Source organism: Oryzias latipes, chromosome 11 (assembly GCF_053564925.1).
Source record: "Oryzias latipes strain Hd-rR chromosome 11, Olatipes_Hd-rR_3.1".
NCBI lineage: Eukaryota > Metazoa > Chordata > Actinopteri > Beloniformes > Adrianichthyidae > Oryzias > Oryzias latipes.
Genome location: NC_136247.1, coordinates 20956764 through 20974676, shown reverse-complemented (window position 1 = coordinate 20974676; position 17913 = coordinate 20956764). Strand labels below are relative to the sequence as shown.

The 17913-nt window shown below is 41.8% G+C and overlaps 1 protein-coding gene across 6 annotated transcripts in view; it reads right to left on the bottom strand.

Moving 5' to 3' along the window:
* Positions 1-10966: 10966 nt before the first annotated feature.
* Positions 10967-17913, bottom strand: part of elmo1 (engulfment and cell motility 1 (ced-12 homolog, C. elegans)) — a 92083-nt gene continuing 85136 nt past the window's right edge. For all 6 annotated transcript variants that reach the window (XM_020707074.3, XM_078954975.1, XM_078954974.1 and 3 more), the window contains 3 exons: positions 14458-14540; positions 14148-14225; positions 10967-12227 (listed from right to left, as the gene is read on the bottom strand). In XM_020707074.3, the coding sequence (XP_020562733.1) occupies positions 12027-12227; positions 14148-14225; positions 14458-14540 (362 nt within the window). In that variant the 3' untranslated portion in view covers positions 10967-12026. The remainder of the gene's footprint in view (positions 12228-14147; positions 14226-14457; positions 14541-17913) is intronic.

Genomic DNA, 17913 nt, shown 5'->3' with positions numbered 1-17913 from the left:
TCTCCTGTGTGGTTCTTCTCTTTATTAAGGAAAAAGTCAGAACCCTGACAGTCTGTGTGTGCATTCTCAGTTTGTGCACACTGGAAACACAAGAAAATAAACGGCTGAAGAAATTTACATGTATTAGAAAATATATTTTCTGTGCATCCAAGCACCTTATGAGCTTCTCACAGTCCACCACTTTAATTATCATAGCAGACAACAAATCTTTGGGCTTAAGATTATCAATGAAAATGTAAACCGGATTTCATTCCCTTACTCTGACTCTGGTTTGAGTTGACACAAGTAAACATTTAACCATTACAACTTTTCATTACAAACGTGAAAAAAGAGTATTGTTATCTGGTTATTTGATGAATAAAACAACTATTTTCCATTATGTTGCCCCAAGCACACTCATATTATTTAATAAACACACAATGCTGCATTCTGATTGCTTTGATGATTAAATCTGGTTCCCTGGGCTGTGGAACAGTGGCGTGGGTTTACAATCAGCAAGTTGTGGGTTAGAGTACAGGTGTAATTATAGTCCATTAGTGCCAGAAAGCGCATTCCAGTGGTCCCACGCTATCATGGGATTCACTTTCGTAGCCTCGTAGATTGTTCCATGCATACTTATACGTTGTTTTCTTTTTTTTTTTTTAACAGGAAATCCTGTTCCCCGTCCTAATTGGCTGTAGACCACTGTCAATCAAATTTCCTCTGTGCCATGTTTCCCATACAGTACAGCAGTGGTCCCCAACCTTTTTCAGGCCACGGACCCCAAAGAAACTTTTTAAACCTGTTCTTTTTTTGAGCTTTTAAGCTGCCCAGTGGCCCACGGACCGGTACCGGTTTGCAACCCGGGGGTTGGCAACCACTGCAGTACAGGATACGTTTGGCTTGCAAACATTTCACTCTATTTTGCTGAGTGGCATACCAGGAACACCACACTCACTGTGAAGCATGAGAATGGAAACATCATGGTTTGATGTCGCGCTTCTGCAAAAGTAACTGGATAATTAATCCATGTTAAAGCCTCAGTCACTATTGCCTTACGTGTGGACACGGGCTGTCGGAGGGCAAAAAAATTAGGAAACCTGTGAAGGATACGCAAGTGGCCCGCACAAAATAGCAATGCTGTAAACTTTGAGATTGGTATTTATTGTAAAAACATGTGCTGCTGTACAACTTTATAAAAGTTTCCCCTCTTAGTGAAAAATATTCTCAAAAATGTTCTCAAAAATAAATAGCTATTTATGTTTCAATGACAAAATAAAGTACAGAAACAGCTGAATTATGAAGTCACTTTCACATTGCAGTCTGAGCTTTCAAGTTCTGTTTTTTGCTCTCTAGTTATAGTTTTACATTAACTGTAAAGTTCTCTGCTGTGAAATTCAGAGGAGGCAAATGATCAGATTTTCCTCAGCTGAATAAATCATTTTTTATTGCTAAAAATGCCTCTATCCAATAAAAGTGATAGGACCAGAGTCACTGTAGCACTGTGGGCCAGAACAGGATCCATATATAAGGTGCACTGACATTTTATGAAAATAAATTAGTCTTTAAGTGCACTTTATAGTGTGGAACACACAGTATTGGGATAATGTTGGGATGGAGGTCTTGGACATCAGAAGTAGAATCTAGTCAAGACCAAACAGGAACAGAGTCAATCTTAAACGTTTTGACACAGGCAGGAGCCAAATGTAACAGTCCTCATAGAAGATGAATGGTAGCAGCTATCTGTGATGTCACATTAGGCCCACGCTGAGCTGCTGCAGGACCTCCCAGCTGTTAGCGTGAAGACTGCGGGAGCTGCTACTCGCTCTGAAAAAGAATCTTGATCCACACTCTGCCTTTACCTAGTGAATACTGAGGGCTTAAATACACGCTCAGAACAGAGCAGGGTAATAATACACATGCAGACAAATCTGATATCCACAATCTTGGGATCCTACTTGGGAACTTTTGGGAACTTTTGTTTTGAAACATTGTTCCAAGCTCTGTTCAAACATTGTTTCATTTTGTGTTTTCATATGCAGTCCATGGACTGTATATAAGAACTGGACTGAGTGACCCCTCCCCCCTCATGTTCCAAACAGGAAGTACCCACTGGCTCCAAGAAATAAACTATGGTAGGGGTATGGACGTCCTGTAAGCTCACTCCTGATTGTTGAAAGTGGTTGCCTCAGAAACTATGACTCAGACCAATCACTGCTTACTGAGGTTGTCTGCCTCCAGTAATGTGGCGTCCGTATTATGAAAAATTGAAATGACTTTGTTTTGTTGGAGCCGGTAGTAAAGTTGTTGCACTTGCTTCCATGAACGGCAGAATTATAATTCAATCAAAGGCAACAGCGTGGAAATCTTGTTGATCTGAAGACGTCACATGTACTTTCACACAATGAAAATTATTTCCAGGGCTGCACGCTGTACAGTGGTTAACGCTCTTATCTCACAGGAAGGAACCAAGCAGACACGAAAGGTGTTATTTATATGTTAGTTATATGTCATTACTTTGCTCCTCCCTTTACACAGACACTCTTACACACTTTCTTATCACTGTTGCTACTTTAGTCCTAATCTTGTTATAAATAGCAAAAAGGCATCTGTTGTCTATCCTGCTGTATTTGTCTGTGACGAAGTAGCGTCACAGGTTGCAGGACAGCGCCTGAACATGAGCCTTAGTTGTTTGTTTTTTTCTGTTTTCTCCCAGCCCAGTAACAGTTTATAGTTTTGTGGGACAAATCATTCACATTTCATGTTTTGTTTAATTCTAAGGGTGCACACTTGGTTTTAAACAGAATCTCCCTCACCATCAAAGTTTTCTTCCACCAACAGCCAAACCAGAGCAATGGACACATCAGCATTTATATCCACAGGAAACAGGAAGTGACTTCACATGTCAGAATTTTTTTTTTCTTTGTTCCCCTTTTTGTCTAATTGATTTTGTTTCAAACCTATTTCCGTATTTCAATTGTTTTTTCCTGTTAAATATCTGTAAGTTTGAAGTTGTGTTGATTCTTCCAGTAATTTGTTTTAAGGAATTGTTTGGATAATTGGCCTGTGGGAGGGGCTAAGCCTTTATAAGGGGTGAACTTTTCTCAGTTGGGATGGAGCAGTCTTGGTTGCAGTGGTGGCAACAAGCTCTTCCAGAATCAGCTGAATTCTTTGTCTGATATTTTTTTTTGGGGGGGATCAATAAAATCCCATTTTTGAAATTTTGAGTCTGCTGGCTTGGCCATCTTATTTCCGAGTTATTTATTTTTTCGCTGCTGAGAAGAACCCCGTCACATTGTCATTAGGTCCCTTAGAAGATCAATTATAGCCTGAAGCTTTGGGTTTGATCAATTTTTAAACTGATAAATTCTCATCAATAAGTAATTTATCATTCCATTGAGGTCCCATTTTGATCATCTTTTGATGTATTTATAAAATCGTTCATGGTGCTCTCTCCTTCTATGGTGATCAATATTGGAGATGTCCAATCGTACAGTTTTGAGCCAAATTCCTCAGACGAGGAAAGCAAGGATATGCATGGATCTATTTGTCTGCAAGTGGATGCATCAGAATGGAGCGGAGCAGGGAGCTTGTGACCCACCCAGCGTACATCATAAATACACTTTTTTTCAAATGGCTTTTTACGTCTGCTCCCGTTTGTCAGATAAATGCATCTAGACATTAAAGAAAAACACAATTATAAACAACAGACCACAACAACAACCAAGTTTCTCATGGACAAGGGAGAAAAACAAGTGTGACAGAAAACGTCTACCACGCTTCTCTTCTCAAAAGTCTGCCGCTCCCTGTGCTGCCTTTATTAAGAATTCTAGTGGGAGGTAACAAATTCAAAACAAAGAGAAAAGTTCATTAGGGGGTGTCATATAATGACCCCTTTTGGTGGATTCAAACTTCAAACAGTATCCCTTATCAACTCAGGACAGTGTGTCGTAAAACCCCCTTATCCTTGCTGGGAATGGGATGAGAAGCAGATGAACAAACACACAACTGTTTTATAAAAAGATAAAGAGGTCAATCTGAGTAAACATTTAAACGAATACATTTAAACAATGATAATAATAAAACAATTTCCTTCACACCGTTTCACAATCATTAAACCCTTGTGCTATCTTATTTTTATTTATTTATTTATTTTTTTTAACTTGTCCTGTCCAACAGCTAGGCAGGCAGATGAGAGCTGAGGGCCTCTTGTGTTGGACATATTTTACTTTAACAAGAGGGGTTATTAATCTTCAGACAAACCAAAGGTGTGACTGAACTTACCCCTTTTGTAATTGAGGCCAAACTTTATTAATTTCAACCATGATTGAAAATCTTTGGTGTTGGACCGGACGGAAAAGGAAAGAAGGGAAGAAGAGAGAGGGATGTCAGGGGGGGGGGGGGGGGGGGGTGATAGTGAGAGGGGGGGGGGGGGGTAAGACCATGAAGCAGCATAGAGCAGACAGGTTTACTGGTTGTTTATCGTTACGGTACAGTTAAAATGTAGTACGAAAAGGGCGGGGCCTGTTCACACACACTCAAATATTATCAACACACCTGCTAGCTGCAAGAAATGTTCACATGTCAACATGTACACAAAACAGATAGTGTTCACACACGCATACTTATGCCTTTAAACCAACTAGTGTGAAATCTTTCATTCATTCAATCATGCAAACTATAAGTGCAAAGGTGAGCTAACACCTGTGCTCAGGTGAGTGTTTATGTTCTTCTAAAATGGATGGTGGAATGTGTAAAGAAGGAGGAGGAGCGCCCAGCCACCCCCACACCCAGACCCCCGCCGCAGCAGCAGCGGCAGCCGGAATTCCCCCAACGCCACACGGGAACAGGCAGGGAACAACCGCCCCCCGGGCGACCAAGACCGCCACCCAGGCCAGGGCCAGCAGGACCGCCGCGAGGCCCCCAGAGCCAGAGAGCAGGGAGGCGCGGAGGGAAAGAGAGCGCCGCCCCAGCCCAACCAGGAAAGCAGCCCCCCCGCCGCGCCGGAAGAGCCCAACGCAGGGCCCCACCGGAGAAGGACGCCCACAGCCCCAGACGAGCACCCCACCACCACCCAGGAGTTCCGGGCATCCCCCCGCCCCAACCCCAGGTACGAGCCAGGACCCCCCAAGGGAGACCCGCTCCGCACTCCAGGCAGCCACCCACCCGGCCCACGGTTGGTCCAGGGAGGAGCAAGGCAGGGGCCCGCCGCCCCCGCCCAGGAGGGGGGAACCCCGTGGAAAAAAGGGTGGCCCACAAGGGGTGTTATAAATATGGCCCGACCAGGCTCGGCCATGTTGGAAGTTTGGCGGGGCCCAGCGCTCAGGGGCAAGGACCAGGACCCACCCCCCAGGGACACGAACACCCCCGGCTCAGGTGTAATATGAACCCCCCCACCGTGCGGAGAGAGCACCGCCGGGCCCAGGGAGCCGGCACCCAAGGGACACGGCCGCCATCGCCAAGGGGCCCGCACCCCCCACCAGGGAAGGGGTAGGGGACAGATGGACCCAGGTCCCCCCTTTCCTTGCAAAATGTGTGTGCGTGTGTGTGTGTTTGAGAGGGTGTGTGTGTGCATGTGTGTGTGTTTATGTTGGAATGTATATATTGAAGGGGGAGGGGTGTGTGTACTAAGGGGGGTGCAGTTAAAATTGGCGAGTAGGGCACTAAGGGGACATCTCCTGATTACTCACAGTGATGTCCCCTCACCCTCCCCACCAAGGGGCCCTAAATGTCTAAGGTGCGGTTAAAATTGGCGGGTAGGGTGCCAGGAAGACATCTGCTGCTTGCTTGCAGTGATGTCCAAGCACCCCCCCTACCAAGGACCCTACATGTCTAAGGTGCAAATAAAACCGAAAGAGGGGGGGCCCACTCCATACGGCAACCATAGGAGGGGGGCCACTGCCAAGTAACCCCCCCCCCCAAGGCGCATCGCAGGCTAGACCCCCCACCCCCTCACCCTAATATGAGGTTATATGAGGAAGGGGGTAAGTTGGGGATAGCTGGTCGACTGTGCCCCGGTGGTCAAACAGCTGTCACCCAGCCCCCCCCCCCCAGCAAAGGGGCCAGGGCCACCCAGCCCAGGGGCCCCACCCCCGGAGGCGCCGACACCCCAAGCCCGGCACCACCCACCCCACACAGAGAGAGAGGAGCCAGAAAGCGTCGCCCCCCCCGGAGCAAGCCCAGGCCCCCACCCCCAGACGCCGGCCCTAGAGGAGCTCTGGTCAGACCTTGACGGGACCGAGGAGGCCAACCGGCCGAGGCAACCACTGATTGCCCTTGTGCTATCTTAGATGACCCCACCCTTACTTTGACGTGTTTTCCCTACCATGACAAAGGTGGATAAAGGTGGAAAGATTTCATGTAATCCATGGACACCAGTGAAGATCACAAATCATTGAAGAAAAAAGGTTCAGAGCACTGTCTAGTGGGTCTAGATGACCCAACTCCCAATGGTAAAGTGCCTAGGATAGCACAAGGGTTAACACAGCAACGTGTGAAAAAGCATCCAGTGCTGTTGCTTTCGTTTGAGATTTTCTGCACACCAGAGCTTTCACCTTGTGCGGGGAATTCTAATATTTCAAACGTGGATAACCAAGTACCAGACACGATTACTTGCTGAGTTCCAGCTCTTTTCTTCTATGTCTCCCTCTCAGATACAGACACACTTGACTGAAGTGCAATCCATGTGCCATGAGGGCAATAACAAATTCACACAAACAGCTCATATCTGATTTAGCCCTCCGTTTCATCGACCGTTCTTAAAAAAAAAGGAAGTGATTTGGTGACCTGGTAGATAACACCTAAAATCCCCATGGGGAGAATAAATGGTGGGAGTAGGGACAGAGAGGTAATCCACTCCTCTGAAGTGCAGAGCACCTCACTAAAAAGAAAGAAATGTTCCACTGTACACGACACAACCACAAGGAGAGGGTCTCTGAAACGGATGAAAATCCGGTGAAAACGGTGTGTCAGAGCCGCTCTGTGTCTTCATTTCACCAGTCCCAGTCAGCCGCATACCTTTTCGGTCTGCTACAACACTGATCCGAAAGTGATGAGGTGTCTGTTTTTGTAATAATTCTTGCATCAAAGCGGATGAACAGAGAAAGGAGAGGAGCTTGAGAGGCAAAACAGAACAGCCGGTTCAGAGAAGAAGGAACAGAAAGTGCCTCTCCATCTCTGCAATCCATGGAAAGAAAGCGTCGTGTGTGCCAATCTGCTTATTTATGCGTGTTACATTAGATGTGGCAATAGTGCCATCTAGTGTTTGAACACATGTATCTCTCACTGCAGAGCATATGAGAATGCAAAGTAATATTTTTGAAGCTTTATGAAGCCGCAAGTAGGTTTCTGATACTAGTTTTGTTATTAAGAAAAAAACTAAGAGTATATGATCCATCAGAAAAGCATTTAATCATCCTTTTATCTTTCAAAGCTCAAATGTATTTGTATATGAGTGTAGCTGTGAGTGGATGCTGAACATAACATTAATTCCTGGATGTCTTCATATGCTCAGTTTGATGCATTAAATTGATCATGCATGTTGTTTGTTTTGAAGCTGATGCTGGAAGTACACTTTTTTGCTATTTTGTTGCAAAATATAAAAGTCGTTCTCTTGAACAAACTTTTTTACCCTTACTGCCACACCTCAATTCTCATTCTTCCATTTTACTAACCTTGAAACAAACACCACCTACTGGCCAGTTGTTGTTTTTTTTATTTTTATTTTTTACTTGTCCTGTCCAACAGCTGGGCAAACACATGAGAGCTGACGGCCTCTTGTGTTGGACATATTTTACTTTAACAATAGGGGTTATGAATCTTCTGACAAACCAGAGGTATGTCTGAATAAACCCCTTTTGTAATCGAGGCCAAACTTTATTAATTTTAATCATATTTGAAAATCTTTTGTGTTGGACCGGACGGAAAAGGAAAGAAGGGAAGAAGAGAGAGAGGTGTTAAAGAGGGGGGATAGGAGGGTAATAATAGGAGGGGGGGGGGTAAGACCATGAAGTAGCATAAAGCAACAAGCTACTGGTTGTTTATCATTACGGTAAGGTTCAAATGTAGTACAAAAAGGGCGGGGCCTGTCCACACACACACTCAAATGTTATAAACACACCTGCTAACTGCAAAAATGTCCACATGTCAACATGTACACAAAACAGATAGTGTTCACACACGCATACTTTTGCCTTCAAACCAACTAGGCGGTGTGTCCCCCCCCCCCCCCCCGTTAAATTGGCGCCCCGGACAATTGCCTGTATTACCTGTGCATAAAACCGCCACTAACAACCCAGTGTTAGTTCACCAACACTGGGTTAGGGTACTGTGTGACAGCATCACCTGCACATCCCAAGTGCATGCCACTTATATCATCCTTACAAAAACCTCGTGATACACTTACCGCATGCACAACAATGGTTCTGCGGAGAACAACGCGTCACGTGACGGTTATATCGGCAAGTTTAAATTCATTACAATATCAATGAATTATGTTTCATTGCTTTCATAAAATTAAAGAAATGTAATAAAGAAATACGATTTTTTATGTCATTTTTATTTTGAGGATTCGAACACAAAAAAATAAAATGGAACGTGCGTGCCCTATGACAGTCAGCTTGCGCTCGGATGACAAAACAGCTTCAAGCATTTGCGGCACCTGGAGTCTTTCATTCAGTTCGTTTATGTGGCTTGTCACAGTCATATCCACCAAAAAGTGCAGCTTTTCGAGCCACTCATCTGCCAGTTGCGGGAAGTTCAGGTCTTTGCTTTTCAGGAATGTTTTCACGTGTTCGAAACAGACGACAAAGTGACGCAAAACGTCCCCCCTGGACAGCCATTGGACTTTGTTGTGTAGCAGGAGATCAGAATATTCGCTTTCAACTTCATCAAGCAATGCACAGAACTGACGGTGGATCAATTTACATCAGCCACCTGCCTAGCGGTCCGCTAAAAGTTAAAAAAAAAATTTAAAAAAGCCCTGCTGGTAGAAACGTGTGTCGCAGGCTATGACGCAAATCTCCGTTGACAGAAATGTTGAAATTTAATAATGTAGTGGCGGTCATGTGCATTTTAGGTCTGTTAGCAGCAGGGGATTGTGGGGTGCGGTCTCCTGATCTAATTAGGGCTCAGCATGAGCGTTTCTGTTTGCCCACGTTTCTTGTCATATGTCAGTTTTGTTGTTCCACCTTAGTTTATTCTTCCTGTTATGTTGTTTCTTTATGTTGCACCATGAGTGTGGGAGGGGGAGAGGTTGATGAGCCCTGTGCAATGTTCAATGTTGTGTGCGTTTAACGTAATTGGATTGTAAAGCCAGGAAGGGGACTGCGTTTTCAGCTTCTCCTTCTGCCCCCTTTTCTCTGAGACTATATGAATGCATGTGGTTTATGGGACAGGGACAGTTCTCCAGCACAGCCAGTCAATAGACAGTTCAATTTGTTGACAGCTTGGCTCCCGTATATCCCGCTCCAAGTGACGTACCTGCTGGGCGTCACAATATTTATTCCACACATTCTTACAGCTTTGGAAAATGTTAAGAATGTTTGTATTAAAAACAAAAATATATTTATCTCCCCCATCTTTTTACATTTTCAAACATTTTCAAAAATGCTGGAGGGAGCCACTAGGGCAGCGCTAAAGAGCCGCATGCGGCTCCTGAGATTGCGGGTTGCCGACCCCCGGTCTAGTGGGTCTAGATGACTCCATTCCCAATGTTAAAGTACCTTGGATAGCTCAAGGGTTCCAGAAGCCACACGTGCCTGAAGGGAAATGCAAGACACACCTGCGCTCACCATAACCCCTTGTGCTATCCTATGGGGTCAAGATGACCATTGACGTGTTCTCCCTACCATGACAAAGGTAGATAAAGGTGAAGAGGATTTCATGTAATCCATGGAAACCAGTGAAGATCACAAATCATTGAAGAAAAAAGTTCAGCGCACTGTCTGGTGGGTCTACATGACCTCACTCCCAATTTCAAAGTGCCTAAGATAGCACAAGGGTTAAGATGCAACTACCTGCAAAAACCTGCAGCACCTGTACATGGGTGTACATGTGACTAAAGCTTTAGTTGGGCAATACCACCCAAACGTGAGCACTGGTCTATTACTAGACATCATCTTGAAGTTCATGCAACTTGCCTGCCAGCTTCGACCACGAGTCAAAGATGCCATTGTCACGTCTGAACCGCGTGCATGCCTTCCTAACAAATCTACAAGACCCACAAGAGTTTTTTTTGTTTTTTGTTGTTTTCTAAGCCCTTTAACACTATCAGCCTTTTCATGACCAACCTTTTGGGTCCTTGATTGAGGATTGCTTGGCTGGCAGACCAGAATGTGTGTGTTTAAAGCTCTGCCATTCATATGCTATGTTCTCACCGGGCTAGGAAACAAGCGTTCAAGAGACCACTTTCAATGAAAAGTCTATGTAAACATTCGTACGTGAGCATTTCCAGGCTTCTGCGTTCAAAACTCTTGTGATCATGCGTCACTAGAAGTCCGTTTTTGAGTTCTACGTACACAATGCACGGCCATTGAACAGACGTTAAACGGTAAACCAGTTGAACTTTGACCAATCCGGGGCTCGGATTTGGCAGTGATGTATGGGTGGTGTCCTTTTCAAAGCACAGAAGTGCCAACTATTTGAAAATTAATAACCGTGTTTTGTGCCTAGTCGGAACTATGACACAAAGTTTTTCTTATATTTGAATAGAGCTGTGGGAAAAAAACAAAAAGCCTGCAGAAAGATTCACAAGATTTGCATTGCTTCCACATTTCATACCAAGCCTCTTCTAGCTGAACGGTCTATGCGCTGGTATCTGGTAGCAACAGCCCAGTGTGAACACCATCAAATGGTAAAAGGCCGTTCAAGAATACCCCTTTTGCAAAGACGCTTATCAAATGCCCCCGGTGTGTGTGTATGAAGCAACATAGGTTGAGTCATGTTATCTTCAGAAGTAATCCGATTACTCATATGACATTAAAAAAAGCAGTTTTTCCAATCTTTAATGCAAACAGCAGGTTTAGGGAGCTTGGAAAAATCCCAAAGAAAAATATAAGAAGGCATTTATAGGTAAGGGAAAATATAGATCATAATAGAAAAAACAACTACGATCTGTATTGAAATAAATAAAAATGCTTAAATTTGCAACTATCAATACTAAAAATGACTAAATGACAATCTTTTAACACACGTCCAGTTAAAAGCTCAAATATTTCTGATACAGCAGTGTTTACAATGACTGAGGCAAATTAGGGAGACAAGTGTGTTTCACAAAGGTGGTGCTTTTATGGTCGGCAAAGCCACATGTGTAGGAGTGTACAAGAAGCAAAAAGCAGCAGTGTGGCAAGAACATTGATTTTCAAAAACAGGAGCATTTTTCACTTCAGGACAGGGACGTTTGTTTCTTTTAACAGTTTTAAGTAAAAGTAGGAGATCAATGTGACAAAAAAATGTTTTCACACAAGACGTATTGGTTCATCGAGTGTAATCAGGTTTCATGTTAGACATTTAGCTGCCACAAAGTTCACTGGAATGTGACAGAAAATAAATAACATTGGAAAAAAATGACATAAAAAAAAACATATCGTCTCTCCCCACAAAAATAAAATCCCAGAGGAAAACCAACAAAATAACAGCAAAAAACAGGATAATGTTAGCATTTTTTTCTAAGCACTTGTCTACAACATTTCTGAAGCAAACTGACGGGATGTGGTTGGGTCTCGATGCCTGGAAAGATCAGAGACACAAAGAGGGCAAAGAAAGAGTCAAGCAAGGTTTCACCACAGCCCAAACAAATGCTGCCTTTCTTATCTCCATGGCAACACGAGGTCTGATCTGGCCTTTAGGTCTCTCAAGTGCAATGATTATTGATGATATGCACCACTTTCTCTTTTCGAAAGGTTTAGTAAGAACAGTTCAGTGAATCCTTTCAGTTGCAGTTTTTTTTTTCATTTTGTGTTTTCTTTTTTCTATTCTTGCTCCAGTTTCTAAGAAAATAATTGGTCCAGTGAATACAGAAGGTGCCGGGTTCGTTCGGGTTTAAACATTTAATTACAGTCATAAACAAAGTCATAATTGCTAGGTTCTTTGGGAATTGGGGGCGGGGCGTCTGGAATCTGGATGTTCTCTAGATCCAAGAGCCGGAGCTTCATCTCCATGGAGAGCAGGGTGTCCAGGTCAGATTTGGTGTAATCGCTGGTCATCTCCTTACCCAGGAGAGCATTTAGACCATCAGTCCACACGCAGTACTGAAAAAAAGGAGAAAAACTTAGTTGTATTTATTATGTCTACATTTTATGCTTAAATTAATTAAGATACTGTATACTATACACAAATGAAATCATAAGAAAGTAAAGATTAAAATAATCTTATTATTAAAGTTATTTGATAGAGAAAAAAAACGTGAAAACATGTACAGAAGCTGAGAACGACATACCCTGTTTTTGTGTGTGTGCTCTTTTTCTCGTGATAACATCCACTATCTGGTTATCACCAAAAAAACAACGTTTGTTTGGTCGTGATAACGAAATAAAGAATATACTGTAGCGTCCCTCTCTCCCTGTCCATTAATCTGTTTTCAGTCTATTTGTTTTGTGGTTACTCCAGGCCGTAACCAACGGCGTACAGTTTATACCAACACATCTCAACAACAGCAGAAGAAACGCTCCCCAAAAGTTGTTTCTTTTGAGGCAATTTTTGATTTATTACGCTACACAAACACCTTAATTCCATCTAATCCACCAGCCCTCCCTCCCTTTCTTCAGCCAACAACTGGACCCTATAAGCCCAAACACTCAACAACAGGTTGAATGACCCAGAGCCAGAGCTACTAACAAAAGCTACGCAGGCGGCTGCAGTTCAGTGATCCTGCGGTTGTTGTCAATTTCATCAGTGACCAGATGAGGGGATCGGACCGTCAACGCCAGGGGTCTGCAACCTGAGGCTCCGGAGCCACATGCGACTCTTTTATTCCTCCACTGTGGCTCTTTAAATTCAAAGACAAATGTTAAATACATTATTTTTTTGTAGTTTTAGTTCTTTTTGTTAAGTTTACTAGGTTTTGTGGTGGAACATTATTAGAATGTGCTTAAAACACACAGTATGTTCTGCAGCACAACAGTATAGTTGCTGTCCAGAGCCAATGAAAGTACTTGAAGTATAGAATAAGATTTTTATTTATTTAGATATGTTTCTAAAAGTAGAATTTGAACTTAATGTAGTCATGCTTATATTTAATAGTAAAAGGAGAATAAGGATGATGGTGTACCACAGTTATAATGATAGAAAATACTATCTTTGACTTTCCTGCATTCTTAGTTCAAATAAATCCGCTGCAGCAGGAGGATCTTATTTGACACAGGGTGTATTTTATTTTGAAAAGAAACTTGTATATGCTGCTGTTATAGTAAAATGAAATATTTATATATAGGAAAAATATAACATTGAAATACTATTGTAAATATCACAAAGCTACCTTTTCAGAATGTACGGCTTAATGGCCACAAAAACACAAGTTAAGTATATTTTTCTAAACAATAGTGTGGAGTTCGTGGATTTTGCTTCCATAAGAAACTGACCTAAATGGCTTTTAACGTTAAAGGTTGCAGACCCCTGTTCTACGCGGTCACAGAATTATGCATGAGAGGGGCAGGATGGAATCAACTTGTTTTCTTGTAATAACGAGATAGTAGATGTCGTTATCATGACAAAACAGGGGGGGGGGGGCACAGTAGAGTAGCTCTTGGCTTCTCTATCTTAGTGACTAGAATTTTTCTTCTTAAAATAAGAATACTTGGTAAAACCACTTTTCTTACTCTAATGGCAGATTTTCTTTTGCTTATTTGAAAAAAAATCTGCCAAAGGGGTGAGAATTTCTGACTCATTTCTAGGAGGCTTGTTTTTAAAGTGCAGAGGAAGCTGTTGAATTCTCTCAGACCAAATCTAGACATCATCAATCTAAATGAAGCTAACCAGCATTTTTTCATTCTCCTATGCTTAGGGGTAAACAGGGCAGAGACATTGCATCGGTCGTGTGCAATGGAATACATTTCTATTTCACAATTAATAATTTAACAGGGGTGAGAGAACATTTTTGTGACATTTACAATAAACATTTTGGTGGGAATGATCTCTGAGCTGGTGTCAACAGTCATTTCCACCTGGCTTACCTCGTGCTTGTCAGGAGCAATGAAGTTCAGGTATTCATCTGACTCATATAGAACAGAGAAAGCCAGCTCCAGCACCTCCTGCAGAAAGAAGAGGCAGAGGGTAAGGAGTGGGAAAAACAAATAGTGGACGGATTGACAGTACAGGGCAGAAGGAAGTGAGGGACTCCTCCCCCTCAAGTTCCAAACAGGAAGTACTCCAAGAAGCCAAAATCCCATAGACTTCTCTTAAGAAATAAACAGCATTATATTTGTCAAAAAAACCCATTCTGCCTGAAATGACTTGGATAAACACACACACACACACACACACCTTGTTTTGCTTCAGGGCTCCCTTTTCCTTCATGTGAGGACAGTCTTTGCCGGTGATAACAGCTTTGATGTCAGCCACAGGCACTGCAGAGAGACCCAACAACAACAACTTTATGAAACCGGTGTCATCACAGATAGAAGGTCTTGTCTGTTTGAGTTTTTTAGATTTTATAGATTTATCAGGATCTGTCATTTCTGAAGTTTTCTGCATCTTCAAATGACAAATGGATGGCTCCAAAACTACTCAGCATTTTTGCTGCACCGGTAATGTTAGGTTGTGAGGTGTAAACAGAGAGCTCTCCGAAATGGGGGGGGCTGCTCCATGAAAATGCTCGCGCCTATCACTTGGAGATAAATTTCTAATGAACTACTGCCGCTCTGCAGAGACCATGTCCAAGACAATGATACAGGATTTTTGATTTTGGCTCAAAAACAGCATAATCCAAATTAAAATTTCACTAGGAACACTTTTAAAATAGATCAAAAGATGATCAGAGTGAGTCTTAACATCTCGATGCATCTTTGCAAAGTTTGTTTTGGGATATAAGGTCTTAAGGCTGTTGCCACAGCAACAAAATTGAATCGGTTAGTTCAAAAGGGGCCCAAGTACAAGAGGTTTGTTTTTCCAGGACATAATTTTAATTGCATAGGTTAAAGGGAGGCTACATCAAATGATTAAGACTTTATCCAGATTTAGCACCAGCTCATAGCTTATAAATGCTATAATATAAAGCACCTCACTTTTATCATTTCAGAGGACTAGCAAACTAAAGTCTCTGGACTTGGGCCCTTCTTGAATTAAACAGGGTCGCTGCCATATTGGATAACTAGTGCTGCCATCTATGGGATAAAGCTAAACCCGTGCAAGAGAGGCCCAAGTCCAGGAATTTTGCATTACAGTGATCCCTCGCTATAACGCGGTTTACTTTTCACGGTTTCGCTACTTCACGGATTTGCATCGTGCATTGTGTTCTGCATTCTGATTGGCTAAAAAGTCACTCCGCTTCTTCTCTACCTGTGCGTCAATAACGTTGCAGTTTAATCTGAGCATGTACGTAAAACAGCTTTTCAAATTTACATTACGTACGTGCAAATTCTCTTGCAATTTCGAGTTTCTCTAAACCCCATAGAAAAAAGAGCGACAACAACTGCCTATCACTATGTCCTTCTACCGAACAAACACAGCTGCACCGCGGGCTTTAAAAGAAGAAAACACTGCAGAGCGGAGTCAGGATGCAGCGGCTCAGTCTGAAAATCAGTGAAATACACCTGAGTCACTATTTGTCTGACTGTACTTTGTATGTTTTTCATAATCATTTTAAAATTTCTCCCGTTTAATCCTATTACTCGGGTCGCGGTGGGCCGTGCTAATCTTAGCAATTTGAAGCCTTCTGTTCACATTGATGATTCAAATGATTATTTGACAGTGCAGTACAGAAGTTATTTGTTGAAAAAAACTTTTCTAAAGTACTTTGATTTGTGAAACAAATGCTTGAGCCTGTAAAATGGTTTTTTCTTTCTTTTCAATCTATAATAGAGTATTTAATTGTATAATAATTGTAAGAAAAAATAAAGGTTTCTACTTCACGGATTTTGCCTATCATGGGTTCTGTTTGGAACGTAACCCCCGCGAAAAACAAGGGTTTACTGTATAGAATTTTAAATGTCAAGCATAGTCAATACATAACAACGGACCTGGGACTTTTTTGCACATTATCAGATAGCTTTTCCCTTGAAGACCAAAGCACATATAATATCTCTATTTCAAAAAATTGTGGACTTGGGCCACTTTTGAACTAACCGATTCAACTGATACTCTAAAACAAAAGTAAAGATCAAACAAGATACAGAAGTTATTTTTTCTAGTCCAGATAACACTTTTGTCATTTATTGCAAAACAAATGACAAAAACAAACAAACAAATAAATATTTCATGAGTGTCCTTGACCATTTTTGCCCAGTGAGTGCCTAGTAACGCCCATTCATCAAAAGTATTGGTCTGTCACGTTGAGAACATTTACATCTCTAAAATCTTTTTTTTTTTTTTAAATCAGTGCTACAAATAACTAATATATTTTCAGCAGCAAACACTATTTTATACGTTGGAGCTCTAGACTGATCGAATTACTTTAAAACACATATATTACAACAAAAACAAGTTCACTTCTTAACGAATGTGCAAATTTCAGAAGATATTTAAAACATTACACTTTTACTATTAACTATAAATTGCCTTAATATGGTTCTTACTAAACTAGTGCAGTTTTTCTCACATACAGTGTTAATAAGCTCAGAATAAATCAGTAAAATTGGAGAAAATGAAGCCTGGTGCACGCCTGCAAGACACAACACAGGTGAAAGAAATCCAAATACGCGCACTGTAGACTTTCCAGAGCTATATATTAAGTCCATTTGAGATGCTCATAATGACACCAAAGTCTTTTCATAACACTCTTTCATAAAATATTAGTCACAGTAACCACATTAGCCATTTTTGTCATTTCCTAACGTGCTAAATTAGGTGAAGCAACAATCGGGACACATGCAAGCATCATTTGTTGGCGATTTAATACCTGGGCCTAAGGGGTCTCTACATCTGCTCAATTTTTTTTTATAAGAGTCATAGAATAATAACTCTGTAGTAAAAATGAACTAAATTGTAAGTCAAGGAAATAAACTACAAAAGTGCCCAATTTAGTGGAGTGTGACACATGAAACTGGGTTCCAACATTTACAAACAATACTTCAACTTTCCTTAGCTACACAAACTCTCAATACATAAGAATATGCAAAAGAACAAACAAACCCCTCAACTTTAATGTAAATTTGTAACATTTAGGACTCACTGACACTGCATAGAATTAGCTGCTGGTGGATTAAAAGGACAAATGATGGGTTTCAATTGAATTGGATGAAAATATGGTTGTGGGTTTTGGTATGTTGACTACTGTGGGTTCTGTAGAAACTGTATGGTGATGCTTGGCTGATAGTTGTACTGACAAAGGGAGGTTTAAGTGTACCAGCCAGTATGTCTATCTCTTTTATATCTTAGTTTAGGTACAGAGTTGAGCTTTTTACTTGCCTATCTGGGTTCTCAGCTTGAGGCGATTCTTCTTCATCCTCTGGCTGATGTTTTTCATGATTTGATGCATTTTTAATTTGCTCCTGTTTTTCACCAAAGATTTGGGGCGTAACCATTAATCGACTTTATCTATGTTTGTTTTAATTTTTAAAGTCCTACGATGCAACTAGAGTGACCTGTCGAAGGCAAGACTTTAACCCTTGTGCAATCTTAGATGGCCCCACCCTTACATTGACGTGTTTTCCCTACCATGACAAAGGTGGATAAAGGTGGAAAGATTTCATGTAATCCATGGACACCAGTGAAGATCACAAATCATTGAAGAAAAAAGGTTCAGCACACTGTCTAGTGGGTCTAGATGACCCAACTCCCAAT